General features: G+C 45.5%; 1 protein-coding gene across 1 annotated transcript in view; it reads right to left on the reverse strand.

Moving 5' to 3' along the window:
- MYH15 (myosin heavy chain 15) overlaps positions 1-19,387 on the reverse strand; it is a 73,580-nt gene that overhangs the window by 35,990 nt on the left and 18,203 nt on the right. The window contains 8 exon segments of the mRNA XM_025208065.1: positions 597-661; positions 2,383-2,515; positions 6,359-6,538; positions 7,462-7,632; positions 10,920-11,069; positions 13,518-13,636; positions 14,275-14,413; positions 14,773-14,876. Of these exon segments, the coding sequence (XP_025063850.1) occupies positions 597-661; positions 2,383-2,515; positions 6,359-6,538; positions 7,462-7,632; positions 10,920-11,069; positions 13,518-13,636; positions 14,275-14,413; positions 14,773-14,876 (1,061 nt within the window).

Below are 19,387 nucleotides of genomic sequence, written 5' to 3' on the forward strand. Positions count from 1 at the left end.
CCGTGTGTGGTTGGAGGTGGTGTGAAATGGGGGGGGGGGGGGGTTGCCAGTGAAAACATGTCTTTCCATTAAGCCTCTACAAAAAAAGCATTTCAATTTTAATGGGACAATAGTTGCAGAAAATAAGTTTTAAGCTCCAATACCCAGGACAAGCACATTGTGCATTTTACTTTAGTGTTCCATAAACATTCTACATATTATTCTGATTATATCTAGTATGTTAATCTAATAAGGGACAAGAAACAATATCAGGCAATGAGTTCCAAATTGCAAACAATGCTTTTGAAATACCTCATAGAGTAACCAAAAAAAATCTAAAAAAGATTGAATAATATGATTAAAACAATTGAAAAACACTGGATATAAAAAAAAACAGAAAAAGAGGAATTTGTTCATTAAACAATTAGTTATAATTTTTTTTCACTTAACCCTGGTTAACACCCAGGCCAGGACAGAACTGAGACGTTTGACTTCAGTTTCCTTTGAACGACAAAAACACTTTAGGAACCTCTTTTTAACGCTGTGCCTCTGCATAGCTGAAATGTTGTCGAAAAATCAAGTAACAAGCGATGTGCTTTTAAAGAATTGAAAATTACTTTGTGTAATGATGACACTGTTTGGAAGGAAGCACCTTTCTTGCGTTTCTTTTCACCACTCTGATCTAAAAAAAAATAAAGAAATGAAATACATAAACAACTGAACCAGGTATTCAGGTAAAAAATAAAAAAATGGTGAACACCTTTTTAAAATTACAAGTCAATTAAAGTTTGGATAAAAGGCGAAACCAGGATCATATGGGTCTTCTGGTTAGCCAAGTGGTATACTGAAACTTCCCAAACTAGCATTATTATAAAGTCAGTAATATTGTTTATAGAGGTGCAACTACCAAGGTGTGTGCCCTCAGTGACTGTGGCAGCAGCAAGGGCCAGCTAGGCGGTAGTGACAGCAGCAGCTGCTGTTCCTGTGCCTCCTCTAAGTAGGCATCTGGGGCTGGTGCCCTGGTCATTCCATCCTCATTACGTTACTGGCTGTTTAATGCTTTGGGAGACGCATGATGGGTACACTCTCCATCTTGGTTTTCATCCAAGATCTTAGCAAACATGCTAAGCTATGCTTCAGGGAGATTGAAGCCAGGCCAGCAGCATTTGTTTACGGAGCATAGGACTCAGAAGAGGCCTTAATGGTCACATTTTTCTTTGATTTGAGGTCATATGGCTTTGACTCTTAAATGGAAACTCAGGGAATGCAGTTTTCACTTCATTCAAACCCTGACTGGAGTTGTACTGTGTTCCTCAGGATATATTTGCTACCTTTAAATACACAACAATTACTTTTGCCTTTCTAAACTTGAAAGATTAGGTCACCTATAGGAGGACTGGCATGCGGATGACCTGTCAAGAGCAGTCTACATAAAAGGAAGTGAAGAACGCACTGTATTTGATGTAAAAAATGTCTACCCATGTTCAAAACGACTGTGATGAGATTGGCTATTCCTTTTTCCTGGCCGTGGGTGAAGGACAAAGAAGCACTTCTGGGAATGATGCTCCATGTTACCAAGGCAAACAGGCACTCTGTTTCCTGCAACAATTTGCCTGTGGCAGTCTTTTTCGTATTGTTATTCTGCTCCGCCTGTAATCCACATTACAAAGCCTGCTGTCTGCCTACTTGCTTCAGAAGTGGCTTTATGATTCATGACAACTACAACTGTATAAATGAGATTACTACTAAGTAAGATGTAACCGATTGTGACTTCAAGACATAACAGCAATATCTCTGTAATGAGTCCAGTTCTTCTAACTCAACATGAGTTTTACAGAAACATGTGGTGTGCCACCTCCTGGTGGGAATGATTCCGATCACTCTCATCATGCGGTGTGCTGTGTGGTGTGCCACCTCCCAAATAAAACAGCTGAGTAAGAACGAGGGAGCTTAAGTACTCCCTCGGACATGTTAGAAGTCTTTGCAATAAAACCTGTTCTTGGAAGGCTTCCTTCCACTAAGTATGCAGAGTTGGCAGGTTTAGAGAAACACTGGTCTGGTATTTTCCAGTTTGCCTATCCCTAGTCAAATAAAAAAAACTCTGAATGGAAGAGCTTCAATTATCACAGAAAATACTGCTTCCTAAAGGGTAACTTGCTTGTTTAGTCTAGATTCTAGACACTGCTGGGAAATCTTGTACTTCAATTAGAGTACACACAATTTGGCTGAGTTATTCCCTCTTAAAATATCATAGCAAGCAAATACCATGCTCACCCACACAACTAGGAAATTCCTGTTCTAACTGGGGGTAAGTATCTGCTTACAATGGCTTATTTTTAAAATCCATCACCAAGCATGTGTCCTGGAAATGAAAGAAAATCAAAGTCAGATCATTCTGCTTACCACTGTCAGCACTGACGTAGTTTTCAAAGAGGCATGCCAGAAGTTTGTTGGAGGACTTTTGAAAAATGCCCACTACTGTTTCATTAAGTGGGTCTTTGTTCTTCTCAAGCCAGCCGACGATGTTATAGGGCACCTACAGATAACCACATGGGCAAAAAATATTTTAAAAAGAGATTATCTCAGACTGGCACTCTCTCTCTCTCTCTCCCTTTCTCAGATACACTTTCAATTCTTTCCAGTTTGGCTTCAAATGAATGTCACAAGATTTATATTCCCTGAGGCACTTCAAAAGAGATCCTTTGCTTGAGCCATACCTGCCTTTCAGTCTTCCACTATTTTTCACCCAACCCTCCATTTTCTGACTCCAGCCTCACGTTCCAAATCATTCCCACCAGAACTCTCCAACCCGCCCCCCCCACTACCGACAGGATGTGGACAGACTGGAGAGAGTCCAGTGAAGGGAAATGACAATGGTGAAGGGGCTGGGGCACATGACTTCTGAGGAGAGGCTGAGGGAACTGGGCTTATTTAGTCTGGAGAAGAGAAGACAGAGGGGATTTAATACCAGCCTTCAACTACCTGAAAAGGAGGGGAGGGAAGGTTGAAAGAGGATGGAGCTAGACTATTCTCAATGGTGGCAGACAGAATAAGGAGCAATGGTCTCAAGTTGCAGCAAGGGAAGTTCAGGTTAGATATTAGGAATAATGTTCTCACTAGAAGGGTAGTAAAACACTGGAACAGATTACCCAGACAGGTGGGGGAATCTCCATCTTTGGAAGTTTTTAAGACCTGAGTAGATAAAGCCTCAGCTGGGATGATCTAGCTGGGGCTGGTCCTGCTTTGAGCAGGAGGTTGGACTAGATGACCCCCTGAGGTCCCTTCCAACCTTAACTTTCTATGATTCTACCTCAGGCAAATAGCTTCCACTTTAATTGCCTCACTTTCCCCACTAATAAAACGTGGACAGCGATAACATTCTTTGAGCTCTACAGAGGAAAGAAACATGATTCACAAAAGAGAGGCAATTCCTGTTACTGCTTTATAGGAAACTAGATTAAGGTCAATGAGACTCTGCTTGGTTTGGCTTTTGTTGTTGCTGCTGTCTTGAGAGTTTTAGGACAATTACAGAAGTTATAATGGCACCTCAAATCATACTGTGACTGTTTGCCCTGATTTATACAAAGGGCTTAAAGTTGCAGTCTCATGGAAAAGTAACGCACATATGGCTTCTGTTCATGGGGGCTCAATGTTCCCGTGCGCTGACAGAAGCCAGTTGGCAGCGGGCGCGGTCACCCGCTTTGTAAGCCGGCCAGGGATGCAAAGCCCCGGGCCTGCTGTCAGTGCAGGTGGGAGTAGTCTGGGGTTTCTGGGACCTCAGAGCTAGTGCCAGCAGGCACCAGAGACCCTTGCCATAGGGTGGGGTCCTGGCCAGGGCCCCTTGCCTTGAACACTGGCTCAAATCACACCCCCACCCGCCTGCAGGGACACAGGCAGCCAGCCAGCCGGCTGACCCAGTCTCCTCTCCTATCTGGCCAGCTGTCAGTAGGTGGGGGGAAGAGTGATGCGAGGCGGGGGGGAGTCTGGGGGTTTCTGTGTCCCCAGAGCTGGTGTTGGTGGGGACCAGAGACCCTCTCCCTAGGTGAGGGGACCCAGCCAGGGCCCCCTCACCCCAATCACTGACTTGGTTGCTCTCCCAACCCACCCGCTCAGATGCAGGCAGCAAGGCTGGGTGCTGTGACTGTCAAGTGGCAGACAGGCTGGGGGGTGGCATGTGCACCCCAAGGGCATGTGGGCCTGTCCTGGCACTCCCTTGGACCTCAGCAGGGGTAGCCTGGTTAGGCACATGTGGCACTGGGGCAGGCACCCCACTTGCTTACTGCTGCTTGTCAGTGGCCAGCTCAGGCTGCTGTCAAAAAGTGGCAGGCTGGCTGGGGGGTGGGATCTGAGGCCCAAGGCTGTATAGGCCCAGTTTGGCAACCCCTCAGACTCTAGCAATGGTACCCAGGCTGAACCCTAATGGCCTTGGGGATCACATGCTACCCCACAGCCCACCTGCCACTGCTTGTCAGTTATAGCATCGCCAGGTGGGAGCAGGGATGCAGCTGGTTAGCTATCAGGAGTTTGCGGGGCTCGGCCAGGTCCCCCCAGCAGGAAATGTCCCCGGTGTCCCATGGCAGGGAGGGGGAACACCCTTAAGGCCTCTCCCTCCCTCCCTGGCTACACAGGGAGGAGAATCTCTGCCTCTGCCCTGTGGCAGATCAGGGATATGACAGGTAAACCTTGCAGGGAGCTATATACAAGTTCTCCAAGGCGCTCTAATTTAGAGAGCCTTCATTTATTACCTGATTTAACAAGGGTTACTTTGTCATGTGACTGGCCATTTTAAAAGCACTCTGCAACCATGCCCATGTGTTATGACATTGCTGTAGAACACTTTCAGGGGCCAGATAGCATGAAAAATGCCACTTGTCTGTGTCCTTATTGTCTCAGTAGCTTCCTATCATATGGTGCTTCCCTCCACGGCAGTGGTGGCCCCACTCCAGGTGGCACCCACCCACAGGCACCTGGCTCAGGTGGTCCCCAGGGGCACCGCAGCCGTGGAGGGAAGCACCGGGCCTCACGCAGCTCAGGCAGGCTCTGGGGGGGAAAAAAACAGATCAGGCTCACCGCTTTTCTTGGGTGAACCCTGCCTTCCCAGGCTACTGCCAGGCTGCCTGCAGGGCTTCCTGCAGAGTCGTGGAGCTGCACAGAGCCCAGTGCTTTGCTCTGTGGCTGTAGGAGCAGCAAAGAACTCCTCAGGGGAGTTTTAGTTTGCTGCGCCCCAAGTCATTTAAGTCATTTGGCATTACACCGCCAAATTTCCTACAGCGGCTGGAATTAATGCGCAATGAGCCACCGAGGCCATTAAAGCAGTGCAAAAGCATTTAGCCTGCTTTAGTGTTGTGTACACATGCCCCTCGTTTCATCTACACACGGCCTAAGTGTCTATACATGAGGGTGAAGGCTGCTCCAACACACTGTAATTACAGCACGTTGGAACAGACTCGATTAATTGAGTCTGCTGGAGCATAGTAATTACTGTGCTCCAGCAGCCTCCCGTGTCTCATGTATCAGTGTCTATGCACTTCAAAATGATGGCAGGGGTGCTTTATCTAAAGCCTGTTGAACATTTTGAACATGCCATTGCCATTTTGAAGTGCAGAGACACCGCTCCATGAGACACCGTGACACTTTAATTAGAATGGCTCTCAGACCTGCTCTAATTAAAGCATCCCCTTGCCTGACCACCACCTCCGGAGCACGTGTAAAAGTGCCGTATTTGGGCAAAAGGCATTTTCCCCCACCTTTTTTCCCAATCTGAAAACTCAGTTCTAAATCTGAAACTGGACTACTTTGGGCTTGTGTATCACCAGCCTCCATTGATAGATTTTGCCAGTAGGCCTTTGTTAACATTTTGTTAAATATGCAGAAGGGAGAATTAATCAATCTATTGCGTTCCTGCAGCAGTGTTGGCTATGCAATACTAATAAAAGCAACAAAAATAAAAATAACAACATTTTGTTTTGTAGTCAACTTAGAGATGACTGAATTTGCACAGGGGATTACTGTGTTAACTAAGAAGGTGGCATTTTTCTTTTAACGATCACTTTTCTGAAGGTGAGTAACTTCAGTCAATTGTACAGGACAAACCAAATCTTACTAAGCCAGCTTTAGTCCTTCTTCACTGGTCCATTATTTCTGAGTTTTAATGAATGTGACTCCCTAGGTTTTCATGGAGAGAGGCTTGCCAGAAGTTGACTGGCATTCTTAATTCATTGTAATACTTATGCACAAAGAAACTAGTACTGCCCTTACTTCTGACTGGCCCTCTCTTTTCCCTTTAAGTATAATTTTTTTCCTTCCACCATGCTTATGGAACACACCCATTTGGAGGAATTCTAGTCTAACAATCTAGCTCGTGATGTTGGAAACTTACCGCACCAGCATAATGAAGAAGTTCAAAGTGAGCTTCATATTTCCTTTTCTTATCAAGTCTGGGTTTCTGTAAGTTGGGTGACTTGCCAAGATGGTTGTCATAGAGTTTGGCTTTGAATGTCATATCAGTAGCCTTTGGGAACATGCACTCCTCTTCAAGGATAGACAGGATTCCTAATGGCTGTTGATCCAAACAGATTATAGTAGAACAATATTTAGAATACAGGTTTCTTGGTTACCTGATTATAGTAGGCTACACAATATTTAGGCTTGACTTGATTGAATCCCATGCTTGCAGGATTGTTCACCCTATGGGCGGGTGACTCCTGTGTATTCTGTTAAAATGGCAGCCAAATTTTCAAAACCTCGGTGTGAAGCCTTTTCCTTTGGGTACTTACACAGGCCTCTGGTAGTATATCATAAGACTTTCAGGTTTTGCTGTATTCACTTTCCAAGTTCTCAGCCTGACTCCTATTTCTGAGTTTATCAGGATAGGATTCAGCTCCCTGTGATGCCAGTGGAAGATATCTACTGATGCCAATGGCCAAATGACTATGTGTTCCACTGGAATCGAAGCATGATCTCAAGTGTGCTCCAACATGCCCATTGTTTTTCTCTGAGCAAGAATAACTATGTTGTTTTGGGGAATATCCATGATTATAAATTGTTGACTAGATAGACAATTAATCATTGAGCACCTCACCTCCTCCACCCCCCAACACAGCTGCTGAGGTTACTGAATCATTTTTCTATTTGGTCTGCAGGGTCAGTGCCGGATTTAAGCTTAAACTACTTAAGCTACAGCTTAGGGCCTCACAATATGAGGGGCCTCTCAATAAGAAAAAAAAACTGGACAGTCTCGTTCTAATATGACAAAAATATACATATATGTGGCTCCACAGTTATTATTCATATTGAGTTAATAAATTTCTACAGAAATAACAGCAATTCATCTTAAAATTTATTGGGAATCTATTTTCATGGATTTTGTGGATTATTTTTATCGTATGGAGCCTCTTAAACTGGACATAGTTTAGGGCCTCAGCATGTCATAATCCAGCACTGCTCCAAGGGAGCACCATGCCTTACTGCTTCTGTACATACCTTCTCAATTAGGTCAATGCAAGCCTGAAGGTCCAAGCCAAAATCAATGAACACCCATTCAATGCCTTCCTTTTTATACTCTTCTTGCTCCAAGACAAACATGTGATGATTGAAAAACTGTTGTAGTTTTTCATTTGTGTAATTGATGCAAAGTTGCTCAAAGCTGTTATACTACGGGGAAGAAAAAACAGAAAACAAATTAACTATGAGCAGAGGTTGATGAAAGGAGATAGGCAAGAAAGAAATGGTTTAGGTCTAAAACAGGGGTGGGCAATTATTTGGTACCAAGGGCCACTTAGGGAGTTTTGGTGAGCTATTGTGGGCCAGGTCAGCACCCCCTCCCCACCACAACAGCTCACTAAAACTCTTTAAGTGGCTCTGCTCTGTGCATTGGCCAGGTGATTGGGATGTGTGGCAGGCAGGCAGGGAGCAGCATCTGGGAGTACGACTGATGGCCAGGGCTGGGGCAGAGCCACGATCTACTCCCCACACATCCCTGTGATGAGCTGTATTTTGTCCACCCGGGTCTAAAACCATATAGTAGTAACTTCCAAAGAGGCTACAAGGGGCAGGCAGAAGGAGTGTGGAATGTTCTTTAGTGAGCTGACTGCTGTCTAACATACAGTACAGAGGAAAACAAGAATTTCCAGATTTGATCATAGCACTGGAATTCAAATTCAATATCCTTTTTCTGGCAAGAGCCAATGCCAGATGTTTCAGAGGAAAGCAAAAGCAAAATGTCAGCGCTGTGCACAGAGTCACGTTGCTTTGTAACCCTCATGGTAATTAGCATACTTCTTGTACTGCTACATGCATTCAACATCTGCATTGCTGCCAAAATGCCAAAAATACACTGTATCCCTCCTTTGCTTTCAACAGAAAGCAGCAAATAGCATGAAGGGTCAGAGCACTTATTTTACACAGGCAAAGGATTCAGAAACTAGGCCAATGAAATTAGGAGTTTTATAAGAACATCACAGAAGAAACAGAAGGAACTACTATCATCCCCACTCTAAATTAATGCCAAAATGGATTGTACATCAAGGAATTTCCAGAAGTGCCAGGATACAGGACACTTATCTGGTCCCCAGTGGCCACGTTTTAAACGTGTGCTTTACTGCAGAGTAGACTATTTAGCTGTGGAGTAAAGCATCACCATCTACACATGTGATGCTGTTAGGTCCCAGTAAATTAATTAAGAATGCCATAAGGTAGCGCAGTCCTTGAGTACCCTGAGGAGTAATTAACTGTGATTAAACACACATGTAGACACTGACCACAGGCATAAATTGCACCCGGTCAGCCCAGCCAGCAGGGGGCCAGACTCCTGCCTAGACTCACAGCTCCACACTTTGAGCACCCTTATGCCCCAGCCAACCCCTCTGCTGCCCAATGCCACGCCCCAGACTTGGGGCAGAGTAGGGTAGCCCTAGCCCTGGCATAAGCTATTCTGCCCTGGTTCAAATTGCTGCTGTCCTGGGCACACATGCAGATGCAGAACCCAGGAGTAGTTTACTATAACTCAAACTGCTCTGGAGTTTATTGCTTTTAATTAATTGCACATGTAGAAAAAATTAACACAAATTAACAAAGAATTAACTCAGTTTAGCTTCTCCCTCCCTTCCTTCAGTGGAAAGGTCTTACTTAGCACAGGTGGAGGCACAATACAGCCTGTGAGCTGAATCTGACCTGCTGAGGGAGGGTCTGCAGTGGGTCCCTCAGACCCGCCCAGCCCAAGCACAGGAGGCAGCCTGGGCTGTGGCACGTGCGGCAAGACCTGCCACCCCCTGGCGCATAGCAGGGCTAGGGTGACATGGTGGCTGGAATCCATTTCCTGGCAGCCCTGGCAGCAGTGGCTCCTTCTGGCTGCTGCAGCTGCTGAATCCAGCCCTGCTTCCTAGGTGCCCCAGCCCATCCACCTTGCACCCCCTGCTGGGGGCGGGACCCGCACAGGTAAGGCACATGGTTGGGGCAACTGGGATGGGGCTGCAGGCAGACAGAGCGTGCTGTTGAGGAGCAGGATGAACCAGGGAGACCCCAGGATCTTGGGAGGGTGGCAATGTGGGAGCTGGGGCCCAGAGCAGAGTCTCAAGCCGCTGCCTGCACACCCCTGCAATGGGTGCAGGTTCCATGGGCAGGGGCATGTAGGGAGCAAATTGTGGCTCTGTCCCAGCTCTGGCCCCCACACTATCACTGTCCTGACCCATCACATCCATGCAGCTCCTGATTGGTCTCCATGGAGACCCTGAGATCACTGGATAATGACAGCACAGGGGCAGGGCCAGGACAGAGCCCCAGTTCTTCAGGCAGGGGTGCGTGGGGAGTGGATTGCAGCTCTGCCCCAGCCCTGTGCTGTTACTGCCCTGCAATCCTGGAGTCTCTGTGGAGACCAGATGGGAGCTGTGCAGGCAGGGCGCTCAGCTGGGAGAGTGGAAAGCTCTGTCTGGGGCTGGGGCTGAGATCTTGGGGTGGTGACAGTGTGGGTCCAGGGCTGGGGAAGAGCTGCAATCCACTCCCTGCATGCCTCTGCCTGAGGAACCAGCACCTGTTGCAGGGATGTACAGGCAGTGGATGGTGGCTCTGACCTGGCCCAGGCCCTATGTTGTCTCCCTCCTCCCCTCCATGAACCTGCCCCATGATCCCAGCCTCACCCTCCCATCCTGCTCCCCAAACACTGTTCCCCGCCTGCCCACGGCCCCATCCCACATAGGGAGTTTTGGTGAGCTGTTGCACAGGGCAAGGAGGGGAGGAGCTGACTTGGCCCATGACAGCCAAGCAAAACTCCCTGTGTGTCCTGTGGGCCCAAATAATCGCCCACCCCTGTCTTAGAAAGAATGTATGCCCCAGAAAGATGAAGCAAGACAGCGGACCATTGGACTGTACAGCAAGGCTCATAGGGCTGGACAGAACCCAAGCTGAGGAATTTTTCAGTGTATCTGCTAGATGTACTAGATTATATTTTATTTCCTTCTTATAAAGGCTTCCTTCCAGCTCTCAAGAATGTGATTTGGGGCAGAGGCCTTGTTGACTAAGACACTTTCCTTACATGTACCATTTTACAAAAGACATTACAAAAACTGGAGCCATAACAAGAATTTTCACTCAAAGATAAGTAATCTGTGGCATTAGACCTCAAAAAACGTGGCTTCTTCCAGTCAAGTGCTGATGAGATCCAGAAGTCCTTCAGAGCCTTATGTTGGCTCCTGGTGAGATCCAGAGCCCTTTCCAAAATATCACTTACATTCTCCATGCAAGCAACACACTGCATGTCCACTCCTGCAAAATGTACTCCACATACTCCACACACACTCCACCCAGCATCTTGCAGGTAGGCACACATGCTTTGCCTTTTAGCCACACTGCTCTTTCCAGCTGTCCTGTTAAGAAGAAACATAAAAACCGAGACACATTGCTCAGTAGCATTCACAGCCTTCCACAGAGTACCAATCAAAACTCACATCAAAGATTTCAAATCCAGCGATGTCCAAGACTCCGATGAAGAACTGTCTTGGCAGTTTAGTGTCCAAGGTCTTGTTAATGCGCACCACTAGCCACTTGAACATTCGATCATATATTGCCTTGGATAAAGCTCCAACAGCATACACAACCTGAAAGATAGGTTTCACACACGCTTGGGTACCAGACAGTAATAGGGATGCAATTCATCAACAGAACATAAGGTTGTTCTTCTCAAGAGCATTTCATCTGTTGAGCCCATGCTTAGAACTCAAAGAAAGTTTCACAGCAATTCTAATGCTTTGTGGTGAACATCTAACAACTTCAGGAAAGCTTCCCCTATGAACTGTGCTGTACCTTTTTTCTCCTTACAGTGCTTGTAGTTATGAATTTTGCTAAATGTATATAAAAACATATATTGAAAGTTATAGTTATCTTGACTCCAATATATTTATTAGGTAAAATCCCAGCACCAAAATGTTTCCTTGGGCACAAATGGACAGTATTTTGAAGGCTCATGAAATCTGACAATGTTCAACTGCAGCTAGAGTCTAGAGAGAGAAGCTATCTTATGAATGGCTGTACATTAGGGGTGTGTGAAGCAGGCCCTATTTGATTTGGATTGGGATTCAGCCTAAATCGGGGACAGAGATTTGATTCGTTGATTCGGATCACTGTCCTTGATTCGATTTGGCTGAATCTGAAGATTCGATGCTGATTCAGAGAATCAGTGAGTTCGGCCATAGACAGTTTTAAATGTTTTTTCTACATACCTCGAGGTACCAGGCACAGCTCATGAATGCTGCGATTCTGGGGCAGATGAAGTGTCCCACGGGAGTGCGGGGAGGGGGGGGGGGGGGGGGGCTTAACAGCAAACCCAGAAGTGGACTGGACACACTTCCAGTCCAGTTCCAGGTCCTCCAGGGAGCGCGTGGGAGGGGTGGGCCCTTGCGACCCTCCCTGGTTCAGCGATTGGCCACGGGGGGACATCCAGTACCTTCCCAGACCCAGGAGGCACTAGTTCCTGCGCGCTTTCCTGCAGACCCAGAAGTGAACCAGAAGTGCTTCTGGTCCACTTCTGGGTCTGCTGCCAAGCACGCTGGGGAGCCCCCCGTACTTCTATGGGACACTCCATGTGCCCCAGAATCGCAGCATTCACAAGCCGCCTGCTACCTATAGGTATGTAGAAAAAAATTTAAAGCTGTGTCTATGTCTGAATCACTGAATCTTTCTGAATCTCTCTGAATTGATTCAGAGGGTTCTGATTTGATTTGGAGAGATTAAAGGGTGCTCTGATTCGATTCATATTCGGAGATTTGGCCACCGAATCAGGCCGAATCAGGGACCGAAGCTTCACACAGCCCTACTGTACATGCAATATGTACCCATATATCAGAAAGGCCCTTGACTGTGGGGTTGGGAATAAGAGAGGTTCTTCATTACTGAGGAGAAGCTCACTGGGCCAGAAAGTCAACAGTGATTTTTGAGTCTACTTGCTCCCCATTTTTTGTAGGAAGCCACAGAGACCTTCAGCTTGCAACTGTGATACTCATGTGAACAGAAGGGACAATTCAAAATACCACAAAATGGTACTAGCAATACCTCTTGTTTGTCCTAACAAATCACAAAGAGGAGACACCAGACATAACCTCTGACAATCGTGATACAATGGTGCTCTGATTACAGATCACAAATTGCAACCTCCTCGGCATCATTTGTGGTCCCACCACAGAGAGGCAGCAGTGCTTGTTCAATGACTTCTTGACTAGATAAACTAATAGAGACTAATTAGGAAAGCCTTGATGCTAAAATCATATACTGGTAAATAATAAATGAGTGATCCTCCCCCTCCTCCTCCTCCTCATCTGTCTCAGTTCTCCTATGTGAGTAAAACACATTCAGAAATAGGAATTGTCATCTAAGTGGTTTACTCTGCACATTTTCCTTGTATGATTGTTGTTACTACATCAAGGAAATGGTGCTACTGTCAAGTCTCTTCCTTCCTTATTTCTCCATAGCACAGGCACTGAGATATAATTACCCACTATAAATATTTGTAATATATTACTTAATTTATCATTATTAATTTATCATTCTGTGGTCCAGATGCCAAAACAGCGGAGGTGGAGGAAGGGCAGCACATGCCAGAGCAGCAAATTACTAGCTAAGAAGGAAATCCAAGTCAGAATTGTATGTAAAACACAACCTCAACTGAGGAAGAGCTTCCACCATATTGAGAAGTGTCTGGTGGAAAAAGGACAGCGTAGCAGTGCTTCCTAGCACTGTTGAACCCCTTGATAGATTATGGGCCAACAAACATTTTCCACAAACCTCAGCTACCAATATATGTGTTGACGAGGCCACTCCCACATATCCCAGTAAGCCCTCTCCACTTAGGTAAACCAAGTTTTCCAGGAAAAACTTTAAAATAAGAAATAGTTTGGAATTTACAAAAGATACATTATAATCTACTGATGCACAGCCATGCTAGAGCAAGAATTTTTTGTAACCTTTGTTTAGAATTCTGCAGTAGACATTTGTGGACTTGTGGAGCAGGCACCTGGCCTGTAAGAACAAGTGCACTGAAGGCTGCTTCTCACCTGTTCAACAGTTTGACCTTTGGTGACGTACTCATTTCCAACTTTCACTCTGGGGTGCAGCAAACCCTTAACTAAGTCAGAGGAACTAATACCCATTAGGTAAGCAACTTTGTCAGCATCTAATCAAGAAAAACAAGATTCCAAATCAAGTTTAATTGAGACATGAAAGCATGCATGCACAGAAACACTCAGACCTTAGATCAGCTTCTAAACTGGATAATGGCTTTTTAATTGTTTCTAGGTTTGTCTCCATTCTTTCCAGAAGTTATGCTAGTCAGTGTTATACCTACTACATGTGAACAGTCTCAATAATCATCCTTTAAAAATGTGAGATTCCTTAGATGAAAGCAGCAGCAAAGGCTCTTCATGAAGGACACACAGCTGAGTTAGGAGCCTTCACAGTTGAGAAGGCTCCAGTTCATTGAAGGGAGGCCAAGTATGGAGATGAAAGGAATTGAAGACTGAAAGAGCAATGTTCACAGCCAGAACAATGCAGCTTTACAGACGATTGTAATTCAGAGTTAAAAACATGAGGAAAGGAACATAACATTGTACTTGACCTGACTGACAATTTGGTCACATCTTTTATTAAACTAGCACCTCTCTTACAGCTAATACATAATCCTGGCACTCCGAAATGAACAATAGGACACTTCCACAAGTTTGAACCAGCAGGAATATATATTTTAGCTGTATACGGTGCATGGCACACCTCACACTTTTACAGGTAAGACACATTGAAAGGTATTAGCCTTACTCTCAGTGCCGTCAGCCTCTGCCTGCTCCTCTCTAGGTCTTTGCTTAAATTTCATGTTTCCAAAGTGCATGATTGCACCTGTCATTTTGTAGGCACCATACTTTTCATCAGGAATAAAACCCAGAATGTCCATGGCTTGCTGTGAGAAAAAATAATAAAAACAAAATAGCACACAGATGTCTTCTGTATTGGGTTATTATATACAAATATATATTGTCTATATTAGGATATTAAAATTATTATATCATTGTAATCATCATATAAAAACCAGTCAGAACTGTGTGCCTATTGGTTATGGAGACTCCAAACAATAAGGTGATCAAGCCTCATGCTTTATCTTGATGCTTCAACTAGTAGTTTGGCTTCATTGCTCCCCCTTAGCACAATGGTACAACTTCCTAGCCTTTTCAATAGCATTTGGACCACCCACCCAGACAGCATTCTTTCTCATCACATGCACATTTCATGTGGTATGCAAATGCCAAATGACTGACTTACATCTGTTCCCATCAACTCTTCTCCATCATCCAAGTTGTCCACAGTAACCACGCCTTGTGAACAAAAGTGGAAGTCATAGGGATTGGTAGATATCAGCAACATATCTGCAAAAGAATTGCCATGATCAAAAAGTGCCATGCAGAATTGCCTGAACTAATTCAAGAAGATGGCATCCATTGTCGCATATCTGTCCCTCTCTAAGTATGTATATGCACATATGATCCCACACACACACACACACACACACACACACGCACACACACACACACATCCCTCCTCTTTTGCTTTGAAAGAAGGGAGAAAAGGGGTACTAAGACATGTAAAGTATTCACAATTCACACTCTGTTTATATCTTCTGAATACAAGTAATCCACAGGTACCCTCTTCCCAACCCCAGTTCCACCAGACAAAACCATCATTTCTGTAGTCCAGGACTGGCTATCATGAGTGGTAAACACAGCTAAATTATGCCCAGATACCTTATTATTTCTGTTGCCACTTTCTCTCTTGTTTCCTGATTGTTCTATGAATCTTTTTTTAAAATCTTTTTTATGTTGCAAATACATTTAGACAGGGAATGTCATTTACAGGATGTTTGTACAGACCTTGGCATAAAAGGGTCCTGAACTAATAGTGGCCTCCAGATAAAACTCCTTCTCCCTTGTTCCAAGCTCTGCTCACCTCACATGAACAGTGGGGACTCTCTCAGAAGCAGCTTTAATCAGATGCTTAGACAAATATAACGTTTAATGTCCTGCTTTTTTGTCTTTCATAATGAAAAGCAGACACTAAAACATAGACTAAAAACATTTTAGAGAAGAAGGAAGAAAATAGCATGTGGTTAACTAAAGTAAATGTAGTGATCATGAGGAGGAAGGCATGTTGTACAAGTCATGTATACTAGGCCTAAAGGTCTGAGAACAACTGGCTTCGGTTTAAGCTACTATGTCTTAGTTCTTTAGATTTTACCTATGTGCACACTGCGGCACTAAAAACCTTTTACCAAATAGGCCCAGTGAATCTTGCTATGAGACAGAAGTGTAATTAGAGAATGACAGAGAATAGTAGACCCTTTTCATTAGAAGTTTCTAAAAACTCTTGGCACATACCTATTACTCAAGCCTGGAGATGTTCCTCTGGAGCAATTTTCCCTTTTGGGTCATGGAAGGCTCTAACTCATGGCGCTCATGAGTTAGAGCACAACTTTCAAACTTGTGTAGGCACCCAAAACCTCAGCATGCCCAGGAACTGAAATCAGAAACCTAGTGTCTCACTCCAGACTATTATATTTCCCTTTTAAAATAAACCAAGATTTGGAGAGAGCAACTGAGCGTGAACATGCCAGAATGTGGACATATATTTGGTCTATTATATGTAGTCTATCAAAGATGCCAAGATGCCTGAATCATGTGTATCTACATTTTTCTCTAATACAGGCCTCCTGCAGAGCCAGTTGCAGGGATAAAAGAATCCAGGCGTGTTCAGTAAAGCAAAAAAACCTTGGTATAATCCAACACATAACTGACAACAATTAAGGCAAAGGACTAGGTGAGGGTGTTGTGTATTTAAATGTTTGTGAGAGGCACTCAAAAAATAATGAATTTGAGCCGGGGTTACAGCCCATGGACCAGGTCCAACCCTCAAAGAGATTTGATCCAACCCACCAGTAGTAAACAACAAGCGGTGGGGTGGGGAGGGAGGACCAGCAGGTTACCAGAAAAAGTGACAGGGGGGCCAGCAGGCATTGGAGAATGCAGTAGAGCACTAAGAAGGCAGCAGGAGTTTGGTAGGAGCAGCATCCAATCAGAGCTTTTTTTCTAAGATGCACGCAGGCATGAAGTGAACCTTACTCATTTCTGTGAGGGCTGAACTGTTCTCTAAGAAGAATTTTTTTTAAAAGTCCTGCCTGGGCATCAGCCCAGCTCTAGTAAGTAAAACAGGAAACTGATCTGCCTTGGGGCCCAGCTGGGTTCATTCAGTTTGCAGTTTGTGAAAGCACTGGCATGCCTAGGGCAGCGTAACCCAAGCAACTGTGCTGGCAGCAGTGTGATTACACTGGCAGTAATTCTCATTGATCTTGTGCCCCAGGCACCTGTCTGCATTCCTATGCTGCCCAGTGAAATGTTGTTGACCTTGGAATTTGACCCTGCCAACAATGGAGTCACTCAGCTCTCGATTTTCCTGTTCTACTGCTTTCTTCTCTTACACAGTGAACAGCAACAACTAAAAAACAACAACTAAAGCCATGCTAGAAAAGCTCCTGATTGAAAACATCTGTGGAATTCCCATTCTTTGAGGCAAGATGGGAAGTTTCACCCCTCCTTGGTGGATTACATCTCTAAGTAGCAGATCACTTAGATCCTTCATAGATTGTAAGGGGCTGGAAGGGACCTTGGAAGATCATAGGGTCCAGCCTCCTGCACCAGGCAGGAAAGACAGGTAGTGTGAGGTGACCCCAGCAAGGTGACCATCCACAGTCTCCTCTTGAAGATTTCCAGGGTAGGTGATTGCACCACCTCTGGAGGGAGCTTATTCCACAGTCTGGACACCCTGACTGTGAATAAGTTTTTCCTAATGTTGAGCCTGAAACAGTCGGCTAGGAGTTTGTGGCCATTACTCCTGGTTCTCCCCAAGGGCGCCCTGGTGAACAGTTGCTCACTGAGCCCCTGATGTGCTCCCCTGATGTAACTTTCATTGAGTCTTTCCCCTCCCTCAGCAGTCAGAAATAGTCACTACTAATTTCAACCACTGGCAAGACTCCTGCAGACCATTGGCACTAACTCTGATGTGGAAAGTAAAAGATACACTGTTCTTGACAAGCAGTACATTTTCTCAGCATGAAGATTCATGCTCAGATCTCATTAGCAAAGCTCTTCCTTGGAACCTTTCCCCTAATCTTCCTTAATCAGGGCACAGAAAAGCTAAGAGGGTTAAGGGTTTAGTGGTTTGACCACTCATTGTCAGGATGAGACTTCAAAACAGATTATGATTTCTATTAAACAGCAGCAGTTTAATATGGGGATAAGTGATTCTTCAGTATACTACATGAAATGTTTCTTACAGTGCATGTTATTGATGTCAGTGAGCCCAGTGAGCCACATTACTTTAGAAGAATAGTAGTGATGACTTTGAAAAAGTTCTTAGAGATACTGAGAAGTTCCATTCATTTCCAACATATTTGTAGGGCAGGGGGGCCAACAAGTAGTATAAATGCCACAAGTGGCATGGGTAGGCTTTATGTGGCAGGTGGCAAACTGGTAGATAGGGCAGGGAGCAGAAGGAAGTGCAGCAGATTGGGCAAGGAAAAGGCATTGGAGTGGCACTTAGGAGGAGAGAGAGAGGAGGTGTTCAAGGCATGTGTGTGATGCGCCCTCTAAAAAGTTTGCCCCCAACTGTTCTAGGGGACTTCTTGAATGCCAACCAGGATGGAATTTCAATGAACTCCCTACCATCCAGCGCAGGGTGTCAAAGGCCTGCAGCAAGGCAACAGCACTAGACTTGAGGAGGGCAGATTTCAATGAGATAAGGAGACTAGTCAGGGAGGCACTGAGGTCCCAGAGGGGAGGGGAGTTGGGAGTCCAAGAAGAGAGGTCGTTCCTTAAGGAGACGATCCTCCAAGCCCAAAGGGTGACAATCCCAAAGCGGATCAAAGGGGGCAAGAGTGCTCAAAATCCCCCATGGCTCACCAAAAGCATCCAGGAACATCTCAAAGCTAAAAAGGAGGCATACACCCAATGGAAGGGAGGGGCCATCACCAAGGAGGATTATACCTCCATTGTCCAAGACTATAGGGGGGCTGTTAGGAAGGCTAAGGTGGAGATGGAAATGGGACTAGCGACCTGGATCAAGGACAACAAGAAGTCCTTTTTAAAATACATAAGGGGTAAAAAGAAGATACCGGGTAACATATGGCCTCAGCAGGACACGCTAGGAAATCTGGTGGTTACACCAGATGACAAAGCTAACTTCTTTAACAATTTCTTTGCCTCCATTTTTTTGAGCAGGGATCGGGGCATCCCCCCCACTGGGGTCCCTGATGGACCCAGGGGAGGCGCTGCCAGGCCCAGGGTCAGTGAGGACCTAGTCAGGGAACTTCTGGAGGGGCTGGACATGTTCAAACCAGCAGGTCCTGATGATCTCCACCCCAGAGTGCTGAGGGAATTGGCAGAGGTCATTGTGGGACCCCCAGCACAGCTTTATGAGCATTCATGGTGCTCTGGCGAGGAGCCAGAGGATTGGAAAAGGGCCAAGATGGTCCCCATTTTCAAAAAAGGGAGGAAGGAGGACCCAGAAAACTACAGGCCCATTTGTCTTACCTCAGTCCTGGGGAAGCTCTTTGAGAAAATTATCCAGGAGCACATCTGCAAGGGACCAGCAGGGGGGATCATGCTTAGGGGCAACCAACATGGGTTCATTTGAGGCAGGTCCTGTCAGACCAACCTGGTGGCCTTCTATGATCAGGTCACAAAATCCTTGGACACAGGTGTCACGGTGGACGTAGTCTTTCTGGACTTTAGGAAGGCCTTCGGCACTGTCTCTCACCCCATTCTCATTAAGAAATTAGGCGACTGTGGTGTCGATGCCTACACAGTCAGATGGGTTGCAAATTGGCTGG

This window comes from Alligator sinensis, unplaced genomic scaffold (assembly GCF_000455745.1).
Source record: "Alligator sinensis unplaced genomic scaffold, ASM45574v1 scaffold1131_1, whole genome shotgun sequence".
NCBI classification, from domain to species: domain Eukaryota; kingdom Metazoa; phylum Chordata; order Crocodylia; family Alligatoridae; genus Alligator; species Alligator sinensis.